At 42.4% G+C, this 19590-nt stretch overlaps 1 protein-coding gene across 1 annotated transcript; it reads left to right on the forward strand.

Annotated features, from left to right (window-relative positions):
• Window positions 1-3137: 3137 nt before the first annotated feature.
• ATP12A (ATPase H+/K+ transporting non-gastric alpha2 subunit) lies at window positions 3138-19162 on the forward strand. Its single transcript, XM_085526122.1, has 23 exons — window positions 3138-3420; window positions 5034-5174; window positions 6752-6811; window positions 7156-7359; window positions 7873-7986; window positions 8174-8308; window positions 8834-8951; window positions 9579-9847; window positions 9940-10138; window positions 10603-10712; window positions 10982-11116; window positions 11394-11586; window positions 11971-12146; window positions 12478-12614; window positions 13034-13184; window positions 14914-15082; window positions 15802-15956; window positions 16067-16190; window positions 16446-16591; window positions 16846-16979; window positions 17648-17749; window positions 18407-18498; window positions 18659-19162. Exons 1-23 carry the CDS (start codon window positions 3412-3414, stop codon window positions 18685-18687), a joined length of 3102 nt encoding a protein of 1033 aa, XP_085382248.1. The 5' UTR covers window positions 3138-3411; the 3' UTR covers window positions 18688-19162.
• Window positions 19163-19590: the final 428 nt, after the last annotated feature.

Genomic DNA, 19590 nt, shown 5'->3' on the forward strand with positions numbered 1-19590 from the left:
TCTGCATAGCTATAGAGTCTAAAAAGAAACTCTAAGCAAGGACTAAAGATAAACAGACCAGTCACTTCTTCCACGCCTGTCTCTTCCTTAGATAAAGAGAAGAAATAAATGACGCATTGAAATAAATGACCCATTTTATCTTTGTTACCGCTTGTGGATAAACAAGAATAGTCTCAATAACACACCAACTCCAAAATCCATCAAGGTGTAGCAATTCCTTTTATGGAATGGAAATACAACTTTCACTCAGACTACACCAGCAGTGACTGTGCCGTGGCTGCAGGGATAGGTCAACACAGTACTGCTATTGCTAACTTCAGATTTGGATTTACGTTTACAATGCTAGGTAAAAAGCAACACAAAACAACATCTCTCTACAACCAGAGATAAGCATGTTCTAAGGCAAGACATGCATGCTGTACCCCAAACCATAGTTTTGCTGCTGTAAAAGCAATGAATGAAGAAGAAAAGCACTGAGCACACACAGAGGCCATTGTGCTCCCTCTGCTGCTCTCCCAGAGGAAAGGCAACAAGCCCGTATCACACCTTGGGAAAGCAAATGAACACACACCTACCACCACCCAAACCTGCATCTTTGGGTGCTTCAAAAGCTGCACTGTGCCCATTGTGCAAATACAAGCATAGGAGGCGTGTAAATACAACTATTAATAATTAAAAATATTAAATTCCAAAGGTAAACGTCTGCAGGAAGAAAAAAGCAAATCCATTCTACTTCTTTACTCCAAAGCTTTCACAACCACTTTTCCCTTCTCTGCACAACCAGAACATATACAAGACCCTGACACATGTACCAGCAAGCCTGCAGCCTTCATGCAGTACAATGCAATACAGCATGATAAACAACAGCCAAACATTCCCATTTGTCCTTGTGCAACACTTGCAAGCAGAAATGACCTTAGAACAACATCAAAATAAGACAGTATTTCAGAAAGGAAGCTTGCTATTTTTAAGGTTAATGTATAAGAATCAGAACAACACACCTTTATTTTACCTTCAAACCAGGGCTCAGCTCTGGGCGTTGAGACACGCTGGGAACTCACATGATGATTACAGCTCTTACACAGACATCAGCTTATATCCCTCTCAATGCATGTCACATCTTGCCAAGCCAAGGGAAGAACGCTTCACTGCCAGGATTCAACAGTGTGTGCACTTGTCTAGAGCTGCAGCCTGGCTTCTCACGTGGGCTTTATTCCTGATGCTTTTGCAGCTGGGCTATAAACAATAAAAAACAAGATCAGTGCTCCCAACAGTGGGATATTACACTGCCCAACCACAGTATGTTGGCTCACAAGGAACATGCGATTAGCCTTTTATAGCACTTCCCATCGGTACTTTGAAATTTACAAGGAAACCAACCATTCTCTCAGTGGAACAGAAGTTAATAAAACTGCCATTGAGCTTTTTAACAATCAGTTTCTTACTTTTAACTTGGCAGCTCAATATAGGCCATTTGTTAGCAGGCAATCCCAGGTCAATGCTTTGTATACTGTTAGGCTATGGCACTGTCATAAGGCTTTCTCAGTTTAATTAATTTTCTACAAGAACACCCTTTAATAAGACAGATGCTTTGGTGTAAATGCTGCAAGACCATAGCATACAGTGTGCTTTGCTGCCAAACACTGTTCTAATTGCACCTCTAACATTTGTCCTCAGGCAAAAGTTGTTGTGACTTTGAGAAATGCAAAACCTGCTAAAATGACCCAGATGACATCCTAAATCATGAATTCTTACTTATTTCTACAAGTCAATTAACAGCAGGATTCTATATACATCCCTGTGTTCCTTGATGGGTTGTGAATCCAAGTTCCCAGTTAAAAGTTATCAAGGAAGAAGCCAAGAATACTACCCTGTTTCCACATTCTCCAGCCTGTTGATTTGACTAATAAATGCAATGGACAACACAACTACGTGTCTGGATGGCATTTCTCTATTTCCAAGTATGTGTTTGCTTTTGAAACCCCCTCATTTCCAGTGTCAGCAGTGAGTTTGGTGCTAAATCTGCTCACCACACTTCTCGATCCTCATGGTTCTAATGCCTTGGTAATGGGAATCAATGGATACAGTCAGTGTGTGCTCTTGAACATGGCGCATATTACGAAATCTCAAGTACTTGTATGTTAATGAAAAGGTTTCTATTCAAGCTCCAGGATACAAACCAGCTCTCAATAAAATAAACAGCTGAAAATGAATCTGAAACCTTTTGAGGTGCACTTCTGTACCTTGCATAATGTCTTAAGATGGAGAATGCCATAGAAAAAGACCAACAGATGTAAACTGAGAAGTATAAATAAAGCTATTTATAAATGTGATCATCATTTAAGGAGGTATGACACTCTACTCATTGCAGTCCATCCATAATCTGAACATGGATCTGTTTCAGTAGTAAGGGATGTTTCTTGGTTGTCTTCTTCCAGGCAGATAGAAGACACTCTTACCCAAAGTAATGTTAAAGCAGAAATAATATTTCCACATGTATAACTTCATTTTAATGCAGTAAAACTGCAGGGATGTAGAAAAAGTTAACATTACTTCTGACTGGTGAGATACCAAGTGTGGGGCATCACATGTGTCGTCTTTCTCACTTCCATATTGAAGCTTGTAATTGGTACAAGACCATTAACATTCAATATTTGGGTAAGTGCTCTTACTCAAAACACTTTCTTTTATCTATGTATAAAAGTTGAAAACACAACAAATGTAATCCACAAATAAAGAGTGAATGCCAAGTTCAGAAACTTAATGGGACACTGCTCCACTAAACCCCCAGTACATACACAGGGCAGGGATTGGGCTTCTAGGGACCATAGGCAGCACACAGAGCATCACAGCAGCAGCTAGGAGGCACAACACAAGCACAGACTTCCTTTACTCCAGCAGATGTTGCTGTAACAGCTGGATATGCAAAGGGAGTCCAGTGCTGGAAAGCCTCTGAAGGAAACTCTTTGCTTCTAGCAAGATGAATAATACACCTGTTCCCTAGTCATGAGCAAACACTACAAAGGAATAATTAGAAACTATCTGACCTGAAACCCACATGCCCATTACCGTGGTATTTTTCCACCTACTACAGGTGAAACAGAAGATGGGCTGGACCTGGAAGGGGAGGGGTGGAGTGGCAGCACAAGATGCTGATTTATAAAGCACCAGCAAACAGTGCTCCTTCTCCACAGGCTTTGGACAACAAACTCGTCCTGCCTGAAGGATGCCAAAACGCAAGCAGGATTCCAGCTAACATCTGCTTGTTGAACTACCACCCCTGTGAGCTTCTGCACTGCAACAGCCAGAAGTGTTCTGAGTTACTCTTCTCTCCTTTTGGGCTTTTGCTTTTCATCTGGAGCTTTTGGCTTGGCTGCTTCATTGCATCTGGAAAGGAATAAGCTCACCAAGATGGTAAAGGTGAGTACAATGTTCACTACTGCATGAATTCCTTCCTACTAACAAGCTCTAAATTAATGTATGTTTATCAGAAAAATAAGCAAAGCAAAGAATTGGTATTAAACTATTGGGCATCCAGTCTTAATGACTAAAGTTGTCAATCTTGATATGTATGCACTTCCAACCCTAAAATGAGAAGAGATCAGACTGGATAGAAAACACCTCCAGGAATGGCTAGTTTTGTAATCCATGCTTTCATGAACTCTCTTGCAAATACTAAAAGCTGAGATTTTATGAAAATGTGCAGGTTAGAGGTTATATGTACATCATGCACAGCAATCAACAGCATTTACTGCCTTCACCCATTTTCTTTCTTCTCCTTTTCCTGCTAGGTTGTCATGATAGGCAGCTGCTTTCTCTCTATCTTGGTCTATCTGCTGGAGATTTGAAAAGCCAGACAGATCTTCAAGTTGGATAGTTTAAGGGAGGGAGTAGGAGTGTAAAGGAAGAATCCCAGCAGATGAACCAGATTGTGTGTCTTTGGTGTGATTCAAAATTTAGAACATCCTGTAATAGAGAAGTTCTGTATCTGGGATATTTATCTAACAAACTGAAGTGCTTTAGAAGGATTTCAGGCTTGTAACTGCCAGAACCACTCACCAGCTCTTAGCTTTTCCCTTCCTCAAGATAAAATGTCAAGACTTCAACATTCCTTTAATGAAAGGGCATCTGAGGACAGGAGGTCAGTCTGGAGTTCAGAATACTAGTAAGCAATGAGATATCTAAACCCTTTCTTTCCTCATTGTTTCCATCACTTAAGCTGTCTGATTTAGGCTTTATACAGGACGACTACATTCAATTCACCTGAAATATTTCCTCTGTGGGAATCTAAACAATGATAAATGTCCTGCAAAATGTGTGTGTACCTATCAGCAGCACACCAGCACATCCATCCCACTAGTAAAGCACACTGTCAGATAAGATCCAGCATAACTCTCATGAGAGTCTGATGGTTAATCTCTAAAGAAGCCTCTGAAATGGGGTCAACCAATAGTCCTTCCAAGGAATGGCATGTAATTTACAACGTAATTAGGATCTGGAACGTTATGATTATAGAAGCAGGCAAATGGGCAACACAGGAAGTCTGCCCTTCAGATTACGGTGTTAACGTAAAGTTAGGAGGATGCAACCCTCCTCAAGTTATGTTATCCATAAAGCAGAACGTCAGAGGTTTGGCAGCATCCCTGGGTTACTTACCTGTTACTACACCATTATGAGTGAAGACAAAAAGTAACTGGCTTGGTTCTCTCTGGCAGCCCAATAAGCTGTTTGCCTCCATTTAATGCCATCTGCTGTAAACATGTCAATATAAACATGTAAATGGTAATTTTAATTAAAAATGACATTGAAGTTGTGTCTCTAAAAAGCTGTAGGAACAACCAAAGAAGAAATGTTCTCATTCAGTTTCTCCTTTCTTTCCTTCTGAGGTCTTGGGCAGCACAGGGATAGCACTCAGAGTTGCCAGGAGAAGAAAACAGTAGCAATTCCTAACTTAGCAAAGAAAAAGGAGCATTTGTCTAGATCTGATCTGTTCAGGTGCATGCAACAAAGCTAAAACCTTCCTTCTTCCACAGAAAAAGTCTGATGTTTATTCAGTTGAGATCAATGGGCTAAAAGATCTGGAAAAAACAGAGACTGGAGATGAAGAGAAGTACAAAGACCTGAAGGGCAACAAGAAAAAAAAGAATGAAGAACTGAAGAAAGAACTGGACCTGGTGAGTATTGCTAAATCTCCATCAGCTGGCAGGACAGCCTCAACCACTGCTTGAATGAATGCTGGTGAATGGAAGTGCCAGTGCTGAAAATCCAACAGGGAGGAATAAGCTTCCTTACGCCCCTAAAGTATGGCTGATAGAAAAGCTGTGCAGGATCAATATCTGTAATGAAAGTATGATTCTGGCTTGATGAAGCCACCACTGGTACAGAGCAGTGCATCCCTACCAAGGTCTGTGCTTTCCCAGATGGAATTACTATAAGCTTCCTTCCCTCAGCTGTCATTTGCACAGCCAGCCAGGAAGAAGAGGGAAGAGAGGAGCAAAATATCTTGCTCCAGAGATTGCTAGTAGATCTAGAAGGATGCCTCAGCTTTACAAAGTTTTTTCCCTGCAATGTAATTCAAAGAATGAGCATGGAGCTCAAGGAACCTGCATTTCCTTCTGGCTTGCTAGGGATCCGCTGGCTGGGTTTGGAAAACTCATTTCCTCCATGCATGTTTCAGTTTCCCAATCTGAAACATGAAGTTAATTATTCTGACCTCTTTTCTGGACTGCTTTAAGAACAGCTCACAGCAAAGGCAATGCACAGGTTAGGCAGTATTTCAAAGGTAAAGAAACCCCCAAACAAGCAATCAATTTCTCTATCATCTTTCTGAGCTCTATTCAGTCCCAGCTAAATAATTCTCAATGTAGCCCATCTTTACCACTGGGGATGTAACAGCACTCTCATGTTTCTAAAGAGAAATCAAAGCACAGACAGTTTAATTGACTCATCCGAGCAGCAATGAATCATTGTGAAAACAATGGTGAGAACTCACAAATTCTTGGCTTCCAAACCTCTGTTCACCACAAGATATAATTGGGTCAGTGATACCACAGCCATGTCACTGCGGGGGAAGGAGGAGAGCTTTCTCATTGCCCTCTCCCATGGCTCTTTTCTTAACTTAGAACCTGCTGCCTCCTTCCACAAGACCACAGCAAATCATTCCACATGCCCTCCCTCCCTTTCTCAATCAGACACCAAAGCTACTGTCACACACATCCCATTATATCCCATTGGTGGGTTATGGTACTGAATGCATGGTCCTGTAATGCATAAAGACCAAGTATTTGTGTTGAGCAATTAAAATGAGAACCCCATCCTGCTCCTGTGAGAGATTTGCAGGAGAGATTTACAGATATATGCATAAAACCAAAAGAAAGCACCAGCTCCCAGCGGTGTGTACACTTCTAGCAGCTCCTCGAGTCTATCTCAAAGCTTTTCACACTTACCAGTTAAGCTTCTTGACTCTACAGAACGCTGACGTTTGTGGTGAAAGCCATTTCCGTCCAGCAGAAGACAAGTGTTGTAAATGCTTTGCAAATAGGAAAATAGGAGCAAATGCCAGAGGTGCGAGTGGATAAGAGGAGACTTGTACTTTTTCTGATGATCTATACTGTTTGTTTGTGGAAGTGGGATGCCATTCTAGCAACTGGATCCATAGCTCCAGATCCAGGCACTTAGAACCACCTCCAGATCCTGATACAAAACTTACTCTGCTCACTGTCTGCTATTTTCTCTCTATTTTGGAATCCAGGATGACCACAAACTCAGCACTTCACAACTGGAGGAAAAGTACGGCACAAGCATCGACAGAGTAAGTCCATAGGGCATCATTGAGAAACTTCCTGATTCAGATGCCTTCCTTTAACCTCTGGCTAATCTACAGCTGCATGGAGGCAGTGGGAAAGCATTCCAATTGGCAGACTGACAAAGATGCACTCATGGATGCCTGCATAACCATAGAGCACTAGCTCCCAATAACGCCTCAAACAAGCAGCATCTCAGTGCACAGCACCTAACCTTCGGAAATCAAAGGCACAGGTTACCGATCCATAACACTAATAATGCTTAGGAGACAAGCAGCACACACTTTTTCTAAGCTGAGATAAAAACCTGTTTTTTGTGACTCCATGATAAACGTGGCATTTCCTTTTGCAGGGTCTCTCCAGTGCAAGAGCAGCAGAGATCCTGGCTCGTGATGGTCCCAACTCACTCACTCCTCCCAAAGCCACTCCTGAAATTGTTAAGTTCCTCAAGCAGATGGTGGGAGGGTTTTCCATCCTCTTATGGATTGGAGCTGTCTTCTCCTGGATTTCATTTGGCATTCAGTTGGGCCAGGGAGTTGAATCAGCCTTTGACAATGTAAGTGTTTGAATAACTACAAAGCGAGTACGCGACCCTTTGACAATCTAAGTAATTGAAATACTACTTCATAGTTACTCAGTAACAACCAGGAGGCCTTTTGTTCCTTCAGGACTCTCCCTTTACTACTGAACAGTTCTGTTAAATACCTGACATACCACTTCTAAGAGTGCCTGTCCAAAGGTTTTATAACTACTGCCTGTAATCACAATACCTGAACACACTGGAATCTTTGACTTTAGTTCTCTGCTAGGAATATAATTGATTCAGGATCATGCCAGGTTTGATTTAGAGGTTTTTAGAGAGACGGGACATTTGCCATTATATCTCTTTATACCCCAGAAACTTTACTTGATCAACAGCAAGGCAAAACTTGAAAGCTCTCTTCTCAATTTGACTTTTAGTCTGCTTCAATCCCTCATTTTAAGTTTCTTGAAACCATACAGAACTATATGATTTACTCCACCAGAGGAACTACTTTCAGCTAACTGGATTATTTCTTTCATTTATCAGCTCTACCTTGGTGTAGTCCTTGCACTGGTCGTCATCCTCACTGGTATCTTCGCTTACTATCAGGAAGCAAAAAGCACAAACATCATGGCCAGCTTCAGTAAAATGATTCCACAGGTGAGATTAACCAAGGCATTTCTTTTGGGATGAAGGCTCACCCTGATAACGCACCTCAAAATGACTGAAGTGGGACTTTTATATAAGCCCCTTACATATAAGCAATAAGCACAACTTGAATCTACCTCTTGGTTGGGTGTTTAGAGGGCAGCACCATACTCATTTGGGTCTTATTTCTGCCTTTCAGCAAGCTCTCGTCATCAGAGATGGAGAAAAGAAGGAAATGCCAGCAGACCAGCTGGTAGTAGGAGACATTGTGGAAATAAAGGGTGGAGACAGGATCCCAGCAGACATTCGTCTGATCGCTGCTCAGGGGTGCAAGGTAAGCAGTGCTTTATAGAGCACACTAAGAGAGCGTAAGAATGGTTTAGAGGCTTTTATGACATAAACTATTTCTGCACATCTAGTACAAGTTATTCGAGCTTTAAAATTCAACAACATTTAAGACACAGAATACAGAAGCTCTACTGAGATGCTCAGCTCATGCCATACTAACATCCCTGCTTCCTGAACATCAGAACATGCCATTATAGCCATAACGTGTTCTAGCAATGCTTTTTGCCAGGGCAGCAGCAGACATAGCAACACTGCACTACATACATCCAGAGACCTGGAGTGAGGTCTTCACCTTTCAGGCTGCCACTGAAAATCCCACCAACAAACACACAGCGTGGACTGAACCAATTTCCTGCTGAAATACATCCCCACAGTGACAGTCATCACACAGAACAGCGCTGAGAGATGATGGCCCTGTCACCTGTTATTAAACATGCTGCAGCCTTCCTTTGGGCTGCACAGAACTGCGTGTTACTGACTTTAATATGGGCATGTCTCCGTTTCATTAAAGGTGGACAATTCTTCACTCACAGGGGAATCAGAACCACAGCCCCGCTCCTGTGACTTCACCCACGAGAACCCCTTGGAGACCAGGAACATTGCATTCTACTCCACCACCTGTGTGGAAGGTTTGTAGCCAGCAATGACCTCCAAAAATGGCACCTGTAGGGAGTGCTATATAATACTTTTAACTCACTTTGAACTTATTCTGCCTCAAGGAATTCCAGAATGGTTTGATTGCTGTAAGAAATGGTTTTCCAAAGGACACCAAAATAAAACCTGCAGTACTGAGCAGGTTGTTCCACCATGTCAAGCAGCGAGACCTTTGTTTTAACACCTAACCTAGTTATGGGCGCGACAAGCAATTAACTGCAGTTCTATTGTGGCCTTTCAATCATCACCTTTAGAAACGTCAAGCTGCAGAGGCCTCTTATGTACTTGTAGATGCTTCTGTGAAAGGGCTCTGTATACTTGAAGGTGTTGCTCCTGTTCTCAGAACCAAAAAGCAGGTGTTATACCTAACAGACTACCTGCTAGGAAACTACACAGTGCCTTGGGTAATGCTGCATTACCACTGCAACACCATCAGAAAAGACTCACTAAGGAAAATAGAAAGGGAAGGAAAGACAAAACCCAAGGGAAAATAAATAATTCTGGGGTGAGGTCTCAGCCACATTAAGGCTGAAAGGGGTCTTTGTTAACCAGTACTGCGTAGGGAGACCAGTCTTGGAGCTGATGGTCTTATTTCCCTGCAGGCACAGCTACTGGAATTGTAATCAACACGGGGGACCGCACGATCATTGGGAGGATTGCTTCTCTTGCATCAGGAGTAGGAAATGAGAAGACACCCATTGCTATTGAGATAGAACACTTTGTCTACCTGGTGGCAGGAGTGGCCATTTCCATTGGCGTCCTCTTCTTCATTATTTCTGTATCAATGAGATACAAGATTCTGGACTCCATCATTTTTCTCATTGGCATCATTGTGGCAAATGTGCCAGAGGGACTGCTAGCCACTGTAACAGTAAGTCTGCACATGAAGTCAATAATTAAAAAAAAAGTCTTTAATGGTACCTCACTGGCAACAAGCTGAACTTCTTTATTTACTCCTACCAGGTAAGTCTGTCTCTGACAGCCAAGCGGATGGCAAAGAAAAACTGTCTGGTGAAGAACTTGGAAGCTGTGGAAACACTTGGCTCTACTTCCATCATCTGCTCTGACAAGACAGGGACCCTCACGCAGAACAGGATGACTGTTGCCCACCTCTGGTTTGATAATCAAATCTACTCAGCTGACACCAGTGAAGATCAAACAAGTAAATATGGCAGTGGGGGATGTGGAAAAGGGTGGCTACACGGGATGTTTCCCACTTACAGTCTGTCCAACTGATATCAATGAGGTTTATCTGTTCAGAGCTAAAACAGATACACCTCGCTGCCACACACAAATGCAGTGTGCAATAGGAAAGTCCCCTCTTTGCCACATAGAGATAAGAACAAAACAATTCCTATCACAGAAAATAAGCCTGGAGGAGGTTCTAATTCCAGGTGCACTAACACTGAATTTGGGAGGGAAAGAAGCACAGAAACTTTATCTAAGTAACTTTGCCAAAACAGCTGATCGCTGTAAACTTCCTGTTAAAGTGTTTTTCTGTAACAAAACCTATCAAAAGTACAACCTTATTTTGCAAACAATTCAATTGTGTTGGTTCAAACTTGAGCCTTTACTTCTACTACATAGATTGCTAAAGGATGCTGTGTTCATTTTGCTTCTCTTCAGCCCAATCTTTTGACCAAAGCTCTCCATCATGGACAGCACTATCAAAAATTGTAACTCTATGCAACCGAGCAGAATTCAGACCAGGACAGGAGAACCTCCCGATAATGAAGGTACCGCTTCACATCAACTTCTTCCTTTTCCTTTGGTTGAGCAATACACACAAGCTGTTCTATTTGGCTCCAGCCTTCTAACTCACTATAGGCTATCAACTCATGAAAAAAATCTAAGGCAAATCTTTTAGCACAAGGATATTTTGGAGATAACTGCTGCTTTATCACTGCTGCTCAAGCACACAGCATCTTATAGAACCATATAAGCTGTCACGAAAGAGGTTTAGAAGTACATGTGTTACCAACTGTCTCTTCTCTCATCCATACAGAGAGTTGTGGTGGGTGATGCCTCTGAAACAGCTCTGCTGAAATTTGCAGAGGTTGTCCTGGGTGATGTCATGAATATTCGAGCACGGAACAAGAAAGTGGCTGAAATTCCCTTCAACTCTACCAACAAATTCCAGGTGTGTTTCAGTTCTTGGGAACAGGTCAGACTGTTTCCAGCTTTCAGTGTTTCCATCAGTTTATCCAATGCAGCAGTTTGTGACCTGGAAGCTTTAATAGGTGAATTCAATGACAGGGAAGATTTAACCTACAATAACTGTAGTTCATTTCATTCAATGGAAAGAATGATACGTGAGAAAGGAGAATAAATATTATTTCTATGTAAAGTGAGCCAAAATGGTAACACGTAAGGACAGTATATGCTATTTTTAAATGACTTCATATTGTGGCACACAGCTCTCCATTCATGAGACTGACGATCCCAATGACAAACGCTTTCTGCTGGTGATGAAAGGCGCCCCAGAGAGGATCTTAGAGAGATGCAGCACTATCATGATCAATGGGAAAGAAGAACCACTCGACAGTGAAAAGGCAGAAGCTTTCCAAACAGCATACATGGAGCTGGGAGGCCTGGGAGAAAGAGTGCTTGGTGAGTCCTAAATAGAGGGACTATAAGAGAACTGCGGTGCAAAATAGGGAGTTCAAATCCTGTGTGTATGGACTTTGTTCCCCTTGCAGTGAAGGGTAAAAAGCAAAGTGTGCTGCCTACTATGCAGGCTGCTAAATACTCACTGCCATGATGTAAGCTCCCTGTGGCAGGGATGCTCTTACTGCTATATACCCATGTCAATCTGAAACACTGTGCAGCCAAAACAAAGTTACAACTGCAGGCTAAATAATCCTCCATAGAAAGCAAATGGTTAAATGCACTGGAATTTATAGCCGAGAAAAAAATGTGATGCTAAGCTACAGCAAGCTCTGCACTTTCTTTCATTATTTCCTGTACATTCAGTCAACATGCATCTCCTTTCAGGTTTCTGTCACCTGTACCTGCCTGAAAATGAGTTTCCAGACACCTACCCATTTGACACAGATTCCATGAATTTTCCCACCTCCAATCTATGCTTTGTTGGGCTCTTATCTATGATTGACCCGCCTCGTTCCACAGTGCCAGATGCCGTCTCAAAGTGCCGCAGCGCTGGGATCAAGGTGGGGATCTCACAATATTCCTAAAGACTGTAACCTCAGTATACGTAGCATGAAATCTCATAAGAAAAGGTTTCTTTACTCTGTGTTATAACTAATGATAAAGATTTTTTTTCGCAGCTCTTATAAAATGGTGTCAATAACAAGAGGTAGAGAACTGAATACAGACTGAAATCAGTAGCCACAACCCATCTTTGTTATGTAAATAGCACAGCTTTCCAAGTTCAGATTCTAAACTGCTTCCTGGTCTAGAATAATAGATATTTCACCTAATCTCTCTGCATCCACAGCACGTGTATTTGTCATTGACTCCAAGCACTTCTCCCTTCCTCAGGTTATCATGGTCACTGGTGATCACCCGATCACTGCTAAGGCCATTGCCAAGAGCGTGGGCATCATTTCAGCCACCAGTGAGACAGTGGAAGACATTGCAAAGCGCCTCAACATTCCTGTTGAGCAAGTCAACAGACAGTAAGAGCAGGCAGAATATCTGTGATACCCACTGCCTTCATTTCCTGAGAGCTATGCCTTCTTCTACAGTGCTTTTAGCCAAACTCTATGAGCTCCTCTTTCAAAGACAGAGATGTCTTTAGAGACGTCTTCCTCCTCCACTCTCATCTACCCCCCCATCTCTCAGAGTACTCTTGAAAATGCATTTGCTGTTGTTAAGTCTGCTCTGGCAGAAGCTCTAATTACTTCCCCCTGTATCTAGGTAACTAATTCAGTCTGGGTTTCTGCAGCAGCCTTCATTCAACACCTGCTGATTAACTAATGCTTGTGAAATTAACTCAACTTGCTGCTCTCCTCACTGTTAAGCTGCATTCATTCTATGAGTGCACTGTTCTCTATCTAAGCCTTTTGATCTGAAAACATACCCGTGGTTATCACAGGGAGGCTACAGCAGCCGTAGTGAACGGGATGGAGCTGAAGGACATGACCTTGCAGGAGCTGGATGAAGTTTTGTGCAACCATTCGGAGATCGTCTTTGCACGGACATCGCCCCAACAGAAACTTATCATAGTTGAAGGCTGCCAAAGACAGGTAAGAGGTGCACAAGCTTCTGCACAGACACAGCTCTGCTGCATTTCCACTGGTATCATCACCCAGGTGACAGCGGAAGGCAATTTCCAGTGCACTCTGAGCTCTGTTCATACTGCTCTCACTGTGCCAGAGCAGCATCACACAGATTGCCACAATCACTGTCCTCTCTGGACAGAACCCAAGTTCTTTAAATTCCTGCTACAGACTCTGAACTCCTACTGACAAAATGAGCTTCTCCAAAGCACGAATGCCTCAGAGCTGTGCTGAGGGGTCTGACAGGCTTGCTGTAATTCAGAGGTGCTGCTGGGATGCACAGCAAGCATCCTGGGTAGAGATTTGCACACTCTTTGGGAAGGAGCCTTCACCCAGGAATTCTTTAAACCCAGATCAAAGCCACATATTACCACATCCTCTCATCTTATCTCTTGTGGCCATTTAGACCTATGTACTTCCCTCCCACAGGAATGTTTAGACAAGAAGCAAGATATGAATCCCACAAAATGTCATCGCGTGATTTATCTGTGACCAAGCCTTATCTAGATTACTTTCAAAGACTGCAAAAGAACCCACAGTAAGCATGAATCTAAGGCAGGATTTAAAGAGGGATTGTCCCACTCGCATGCAGCATTATGTAAGGGAGCACAGAGCGCAGCCAGCACAGGAGGCACAAGGAAAGAAATGACAAATATAGTGCTCCAGAGAAGATGCAGATTGTCATTCAATGATTTTCCCCTCTGCCACATCTTCCAAATAGATGCTGCAAATCAAAAGCAATGCTACCACCATGCCTGCACTTCACAGGGATGGAGATCCAGCACAAGCCACTATTTTCACTTATGCAATTATGCCAGCACTAAGCTTTCCAATCAGCATTAACAGCTCTTCAAGTTTAAGCCTGAATTGCTTTCGGGGAAGAGAGGGAGGAAAAAAAAAAGAAAAGAGGATAAAAATCTTCCCATTAAATCTCATTTTTAATTTTGTTTCTTTTTAATGCCCTTTGGCAGACAAAGTAAATGTGTTCTGTACTGCTTGGACACCCACACTCTCAGTGGATGGAGAAGGACTCAGAGGAACATCCCCTTTCCCCCCTCTTGAGCCACTCAGTCTACACGCTGTGTTTAGTACTGAGAGCTTCTAAGCCATTCTGTCCATGGCAATATTTATCAGTAGTGACACTGTGCTAAATCCCCAAAGGGACAGGACGTTCTGCATTTGCTTTAATCAGTTTGTCAGGCTTTTTCCCACTCAGAACACTGTGTTGCTACCCAGCTGTGAGATTTTACACCAAGCAGTAGAGGATCCTTTGCAGTAGATGGTTTCATTGGAAGATAAAGCTGAATTGAATGACCAGCTTTCCATCTTCTGGATTCCCAACATAGCATGCCAATGGTCAGAGTTGTTGGGATAGGATACAAAGGGTCTCTAGCTGAACAGCTACAAGGTTTTAATCTTAATTGTAAACCAAGTGAGTCTGTAAGCACTGCACAAAAGAAAAGGACAGATCATGTCTGGGGTCCCTGAATTTCCCATTTCTCTCTGCTGACTGTGGAGTCAACCTTGACAACACACAGACACCTATTTAGCCATCTGCTGCACGCAGTCTGAGCCTACCATATTAATTCTAGAGACTTAATGAGACTGAGAAGAGTGCTGAGAGCTGAATGTCCTCAGAGAAAGAAGGCACCACATCCTCTACAACCCCACATTTGGATCCTTTTGTGTGTTGCAGGGTGCAGTTGTTGCTGTGACTGGAGATGGAGTCAATGACTCCCCTGCTCTTAAAAAAGCAGATATTGGAATTGCTATGGGCATTGCTGGTTCTGATGCAGCTAAAAATGCAGCTGATATGGTACTGCTGGACGATAACTTTGCTTCTATAGTCACAGGAGTGGAAGAAGGTAAAAATAACATTGCTATCTCTTTTCTTAGCTGAAAGGTGCTGACAGCCACACAGCATTGGCTGGTCAGTCCTCCTGATCCTGTCCTCCTGCATCCCTCTCTGCAAACAGCTCCTCTAGTGTCTCCCTTATTTTCATCCCAGATATCAAAATAGGATTTTGGTATTTGAAAAAAGAAAATGGAAACTGTTTCCATCCAAAGGCACTACAAAGACAATAAGGAAACCATTCCTCTCTTGTACATACTTGCTAAGTAGAGCATTGGTTTGCTATCTTTGCTTGTTCAAACTCCAAACAAAAACATTTCTCATCTTGATCCTACACAGTCCTTATCATCATAAAGATACAAGCTGTTTTCTTTACATTTTAACCTTAATACTTGCTTGTACAGAATCTTTACTGTGCTGCACCCAAACAAATAAACTCCTTCTCCAGCTGCAAAGTGCTCATGGCTTGCATTAAAACCACAGCGTGCTGAGGAATGGGAGTTTCCATCTTTCTCACTGAGACTTTAATTACCATTTTCAGGAGGGTCAAAGGGAAGGTAGGTTAACAGCTTAGGGATTAAAAAAGCACCTTAAAGGTGTATGAGGAACTACATGGAGAACACACATAAACCATGGCTGCTTCCACTTAAATTAGTTAGAAAAATTAAGTTTTTGGGTTATTTATTCTATGTTTGCAATCAGCTGTTACAGAAGCTTTTCCTTTTCCTCCAGGCCGCCTGATCTTTGACAACCTAAAGAAAACAATCGCCTACACTCTGACTAAGAATATTGCTGAGCTCTGTCCCTTTCTTATCTACATTATCGCCAGCATTCCAATGCCCATTGGCACCATCACCATCCTATTCATTGACCTGGGAACAGACATTGTAAGTTGCTGCCTCAGAGCTGAATAGAGAAATACCCTCACAAGTACCAGAAGCTGGGTGTATAGGGACAGATGCTGCTACAAGACCCTGATGGTTTATCTCTGTTGCAGATCCCCTCTGTTGCATTAGCCTATGAAAAAGCTGAAAGCGATATTATGAACAGGAGACCTCGAAACAAAAAGAAAGACAGGCTGGTGAACGAGCAGCTGGCTATATACTCCTATCTGCAGATTGGTAGGTTGGCCTATTCTCCATTACACCACCTTGCATCTGCAGAACGAGATAGAAACAAGTTCTTTCATTTCTTAGAAAAGGTGAACGTGAAATTAAACCAGCAATCCTAGATTAGGATTGCTATATCCTATTAGATATAGAGACTGGCAGCCCTACACGCAGCAAGGGGGTTGGAGCTTGATGATCCCTGAGGTCCCTTCCAACCCAAACTGTTCTCTCTATGACACAATTGATTCTCCCTCTTTGACTTTGCAGGTATCATGCAGTCAATAGGAGCCTTCGTGACGTATTTTACAGTCTATGCAGAACAAGGCTTCCTCCCTTCCACGCTGCTGGGTGTTCGAGTCGACTGGGAAAACAACGCTATTAATGACTTTGAAGACTCTTATGGACAGGAATGGGTAAAGAAGCACCACAATATCTTGACACTGCGTCATTAAAATCCAACGCTCTCCTCCAAAACACAAGATTAAGAAAAGAAAGGGAGGCTTAGATATAAACATTGGCCCAAATCCGATCACTGCACACCTTAATCTAGAATAACTGAGTTTATCCCTTTGTAATGGAAATCTTCCTGCCAAGGTTTACAGTTGCTTCCACAAGAGAGGAGTGTCGGATATAACACAGCTATTTGTTTTTCCCCTTTGCTTTGCAGACTAAATACCAGAGGACGTACCTGCAGTGGACTGGCTACACTGCCTTCTTTGTCAGCATCACCATTCAGCAAGTTGCAGATTTGATTATCAGGAAAACAAGAAGAAATTCCATTTTCCAGCAGGGTCTTTTCCGGTAGGTTTTTCTGGTCCTTTACCTGACAGGTGGAAGGTTAAATTAACCCACCACTAATTAGCTCAGAGATTTGCCCCTTCGTGTTCAGTTGTTGAACAATATCAATTATCAATAGTTAGGTCACTTGAGCTTCAAGCTAACTGCAGCCTGCAGGTAAGGAACACAAGCTGGTCCAGCTCTCCACAATAGTGCTGGATGTCCTTTGCAAAGGGTTCTGTGCCTGTCAATCCCATGAAAGCCAGGGAATTAAAGACATCTAGTGGGATGGAGGCTGCATGTCAAAGCTGGCATTTGGAGTATTTCAGATAGGGAAGCAAACTGGTTTTCTTTCTTTATCTGCAGATACAGAGCCTACACCTATGTATTTTTCCTTCTTCCATTTGTATCTGAGTCACAATGAGCACATTCACGTTGCAAGTAGGAGACATGAGTAATGCAGGCAGCAGGCCTGCCTAGCTCTGCTCTACATGGGTCAGGAATGGGAGCAGGAAAGACATGGGAACCTTAGATACATAGCAATGCTTCAGAGCCCACCAGTTCACACCACACTGCTCCTCATCTACCTCATGCTGGTTGTCCAAACCAGCAAGCAGAGCCTCAGGAAGGCACAAGCCTTTGCAGTGTGCAGAGGAATCGGCTTTAACTACTTCTCTGTCATTTTCTTATAGGAACAAAGTCATCTGGGTGGGTATATTTTCCCAGATAGGAATTGCTCTGATTCTCACTTATGGTCTTGGACACGTTACAGCCCTGAACTTCACACCTCTGAGGTAAGTTCTGATGCTGGCACACTTCCCTTTCCTATATGTACTAACAGACATGGACTTACCATTCTGCCTGAACCCACAAATGGGAGAAAGATGCCCATGCAGGACAGTTTTAGGATAAAATATTTATGAATATTCATTACGAAGAACAGGATGGACAATTTCTTGACCAAAACGGGAATTATTTTCATAGCTTCTATAAAGAATACATCACTTTTTTCCTACTGAATTTACTGTAAAGGGTACAGAAACCTCCTTGTGTAGAACAAACACCCAGATTTTGTCCAGCATCACCAATATTTTGGTGAGATTATATAACATTTTTACTTAATTTCATGCAAGCGACTTCTATTTTAAACATATCCCTGTCAAAAATGTTCCATTTTTCTGACATCTTCAGAGACTGTAATGCCAGCAGGCAACATTTCCTTCTGAACAGTATCTGGAATTCATTCATTAGTTCAGTTAACTACTTATGCCTGGGCAGCTTGCAGGGACCTAATCTCATTTCTAACCATTTAAGTGCTTAAGTTACAGGGGAAGGAAAAAAAAAAAGCAAAACAGCACAAAGTCCAGATTTTCTATTAGTGAAATCAGACATAGAGCCAGGCCTCAGAAATTCAGATGCTTCTGAATGAGAATCTCTTCTCCCACTCCCAGGTTTCAGTACTGGTTTGTGGCTGTACCGTTTGCTGTGTTGATATGGGTCTATGATGAGGTCCGGAAGCTGCTCATCAGGAGATACCCAGGAAGTAAGTAGAATTTCCTACATTTACCATAAGCTTTTCCATTTACCCTAAGTCCTTTCGTTCACTGCCACTCACTCACCCCCCCCGCCTTAGCTACCACTGATAGACCTAAAAATGGACCATTTGCCCCCAAAATCACTTTTTTCTTCCTCACCTCTTGCAGGCTGGTGGGATAAGAACATGTATTACTGAATCTGTCCTTATCATTGGACTACTTCCTCCTCACGGAGAGCTGCTCCTTCACCTCACACAGCCTCTGCTGCTTCAATGTCCTGTCTGTGCAATACCAAGTATACACTGGACTCACCCCAAAAATGGGTGAAGAAATTTCATGAGTTTCATGAAGAATTAAGGACTTAAGAGGCTGGCAAGTAACCTCCCACTGTACTGTAAGGACGATGCTTGTCTGAAATTGAAATGCTATCTATTTTTGTAAGAAGCACGACTTTCCCTCATCCAAGGATGAACTTGGAGACCACTCAGAGGAAAACAACAGAAAAACTTAATGTAAGGCATTAATTTGCACTAGAGAGGTTGTTTGCTTATTTTCTTTTTGTTTTGTTTGTGCAACTGAATTCTAAGCAAGTGCGTACATAGATCTGTATTACCTTGCTAAGGGTAACAACACTGTATAGGAGAAATTTGATAATAAAAGTATTTTCCAGAAGACAGTTCTTCACCTTATTTTCTTACAGAGACTGAGAGTGAAATGGAAAGGGACCAAACACCTTGAGAAATGCATCTGGAAGACCAAGGCACAGTCAGTCCATATAAACACCTTGTGACTCTATGAGCCTAACACTCATTTTCCGAGGGATATCTCTATGGCAATGTAGACTTGCATATGCATTACACAGGCACTGTTAAGGGGCTGCTTGAGAACAGGTCTTCAATACAGATACACTTATTAGAGAAGAAATGGGGACAGCAAGACCTGCCTTTTGCAGGAAAAGGAGAGAGGGATTACAAATGAGAAACCAGAAATGAGGAAGGGGAAGATGGGGAGGACTTAGGGAATAGATGTGCTTTAAGCTGGCAATGTCCACTTTTGTAACATGCTAGAAACCACTTTACATTCTGTGAGCTCCTCCTCAT

This window comes from Coturnix japonica, chromosome 34 (genome assembly GCF_054131305.1).
Source record: "Coturnix japonica strain WE chromosome 34, WE-NBRP24, whole genome shotgun sequence".
Lineage (NCBI taxonomy): Eukaryota > Metazoa > Chordata > Aves > Galliformes > Phasianidae > Coturnix > Coturnix japonica.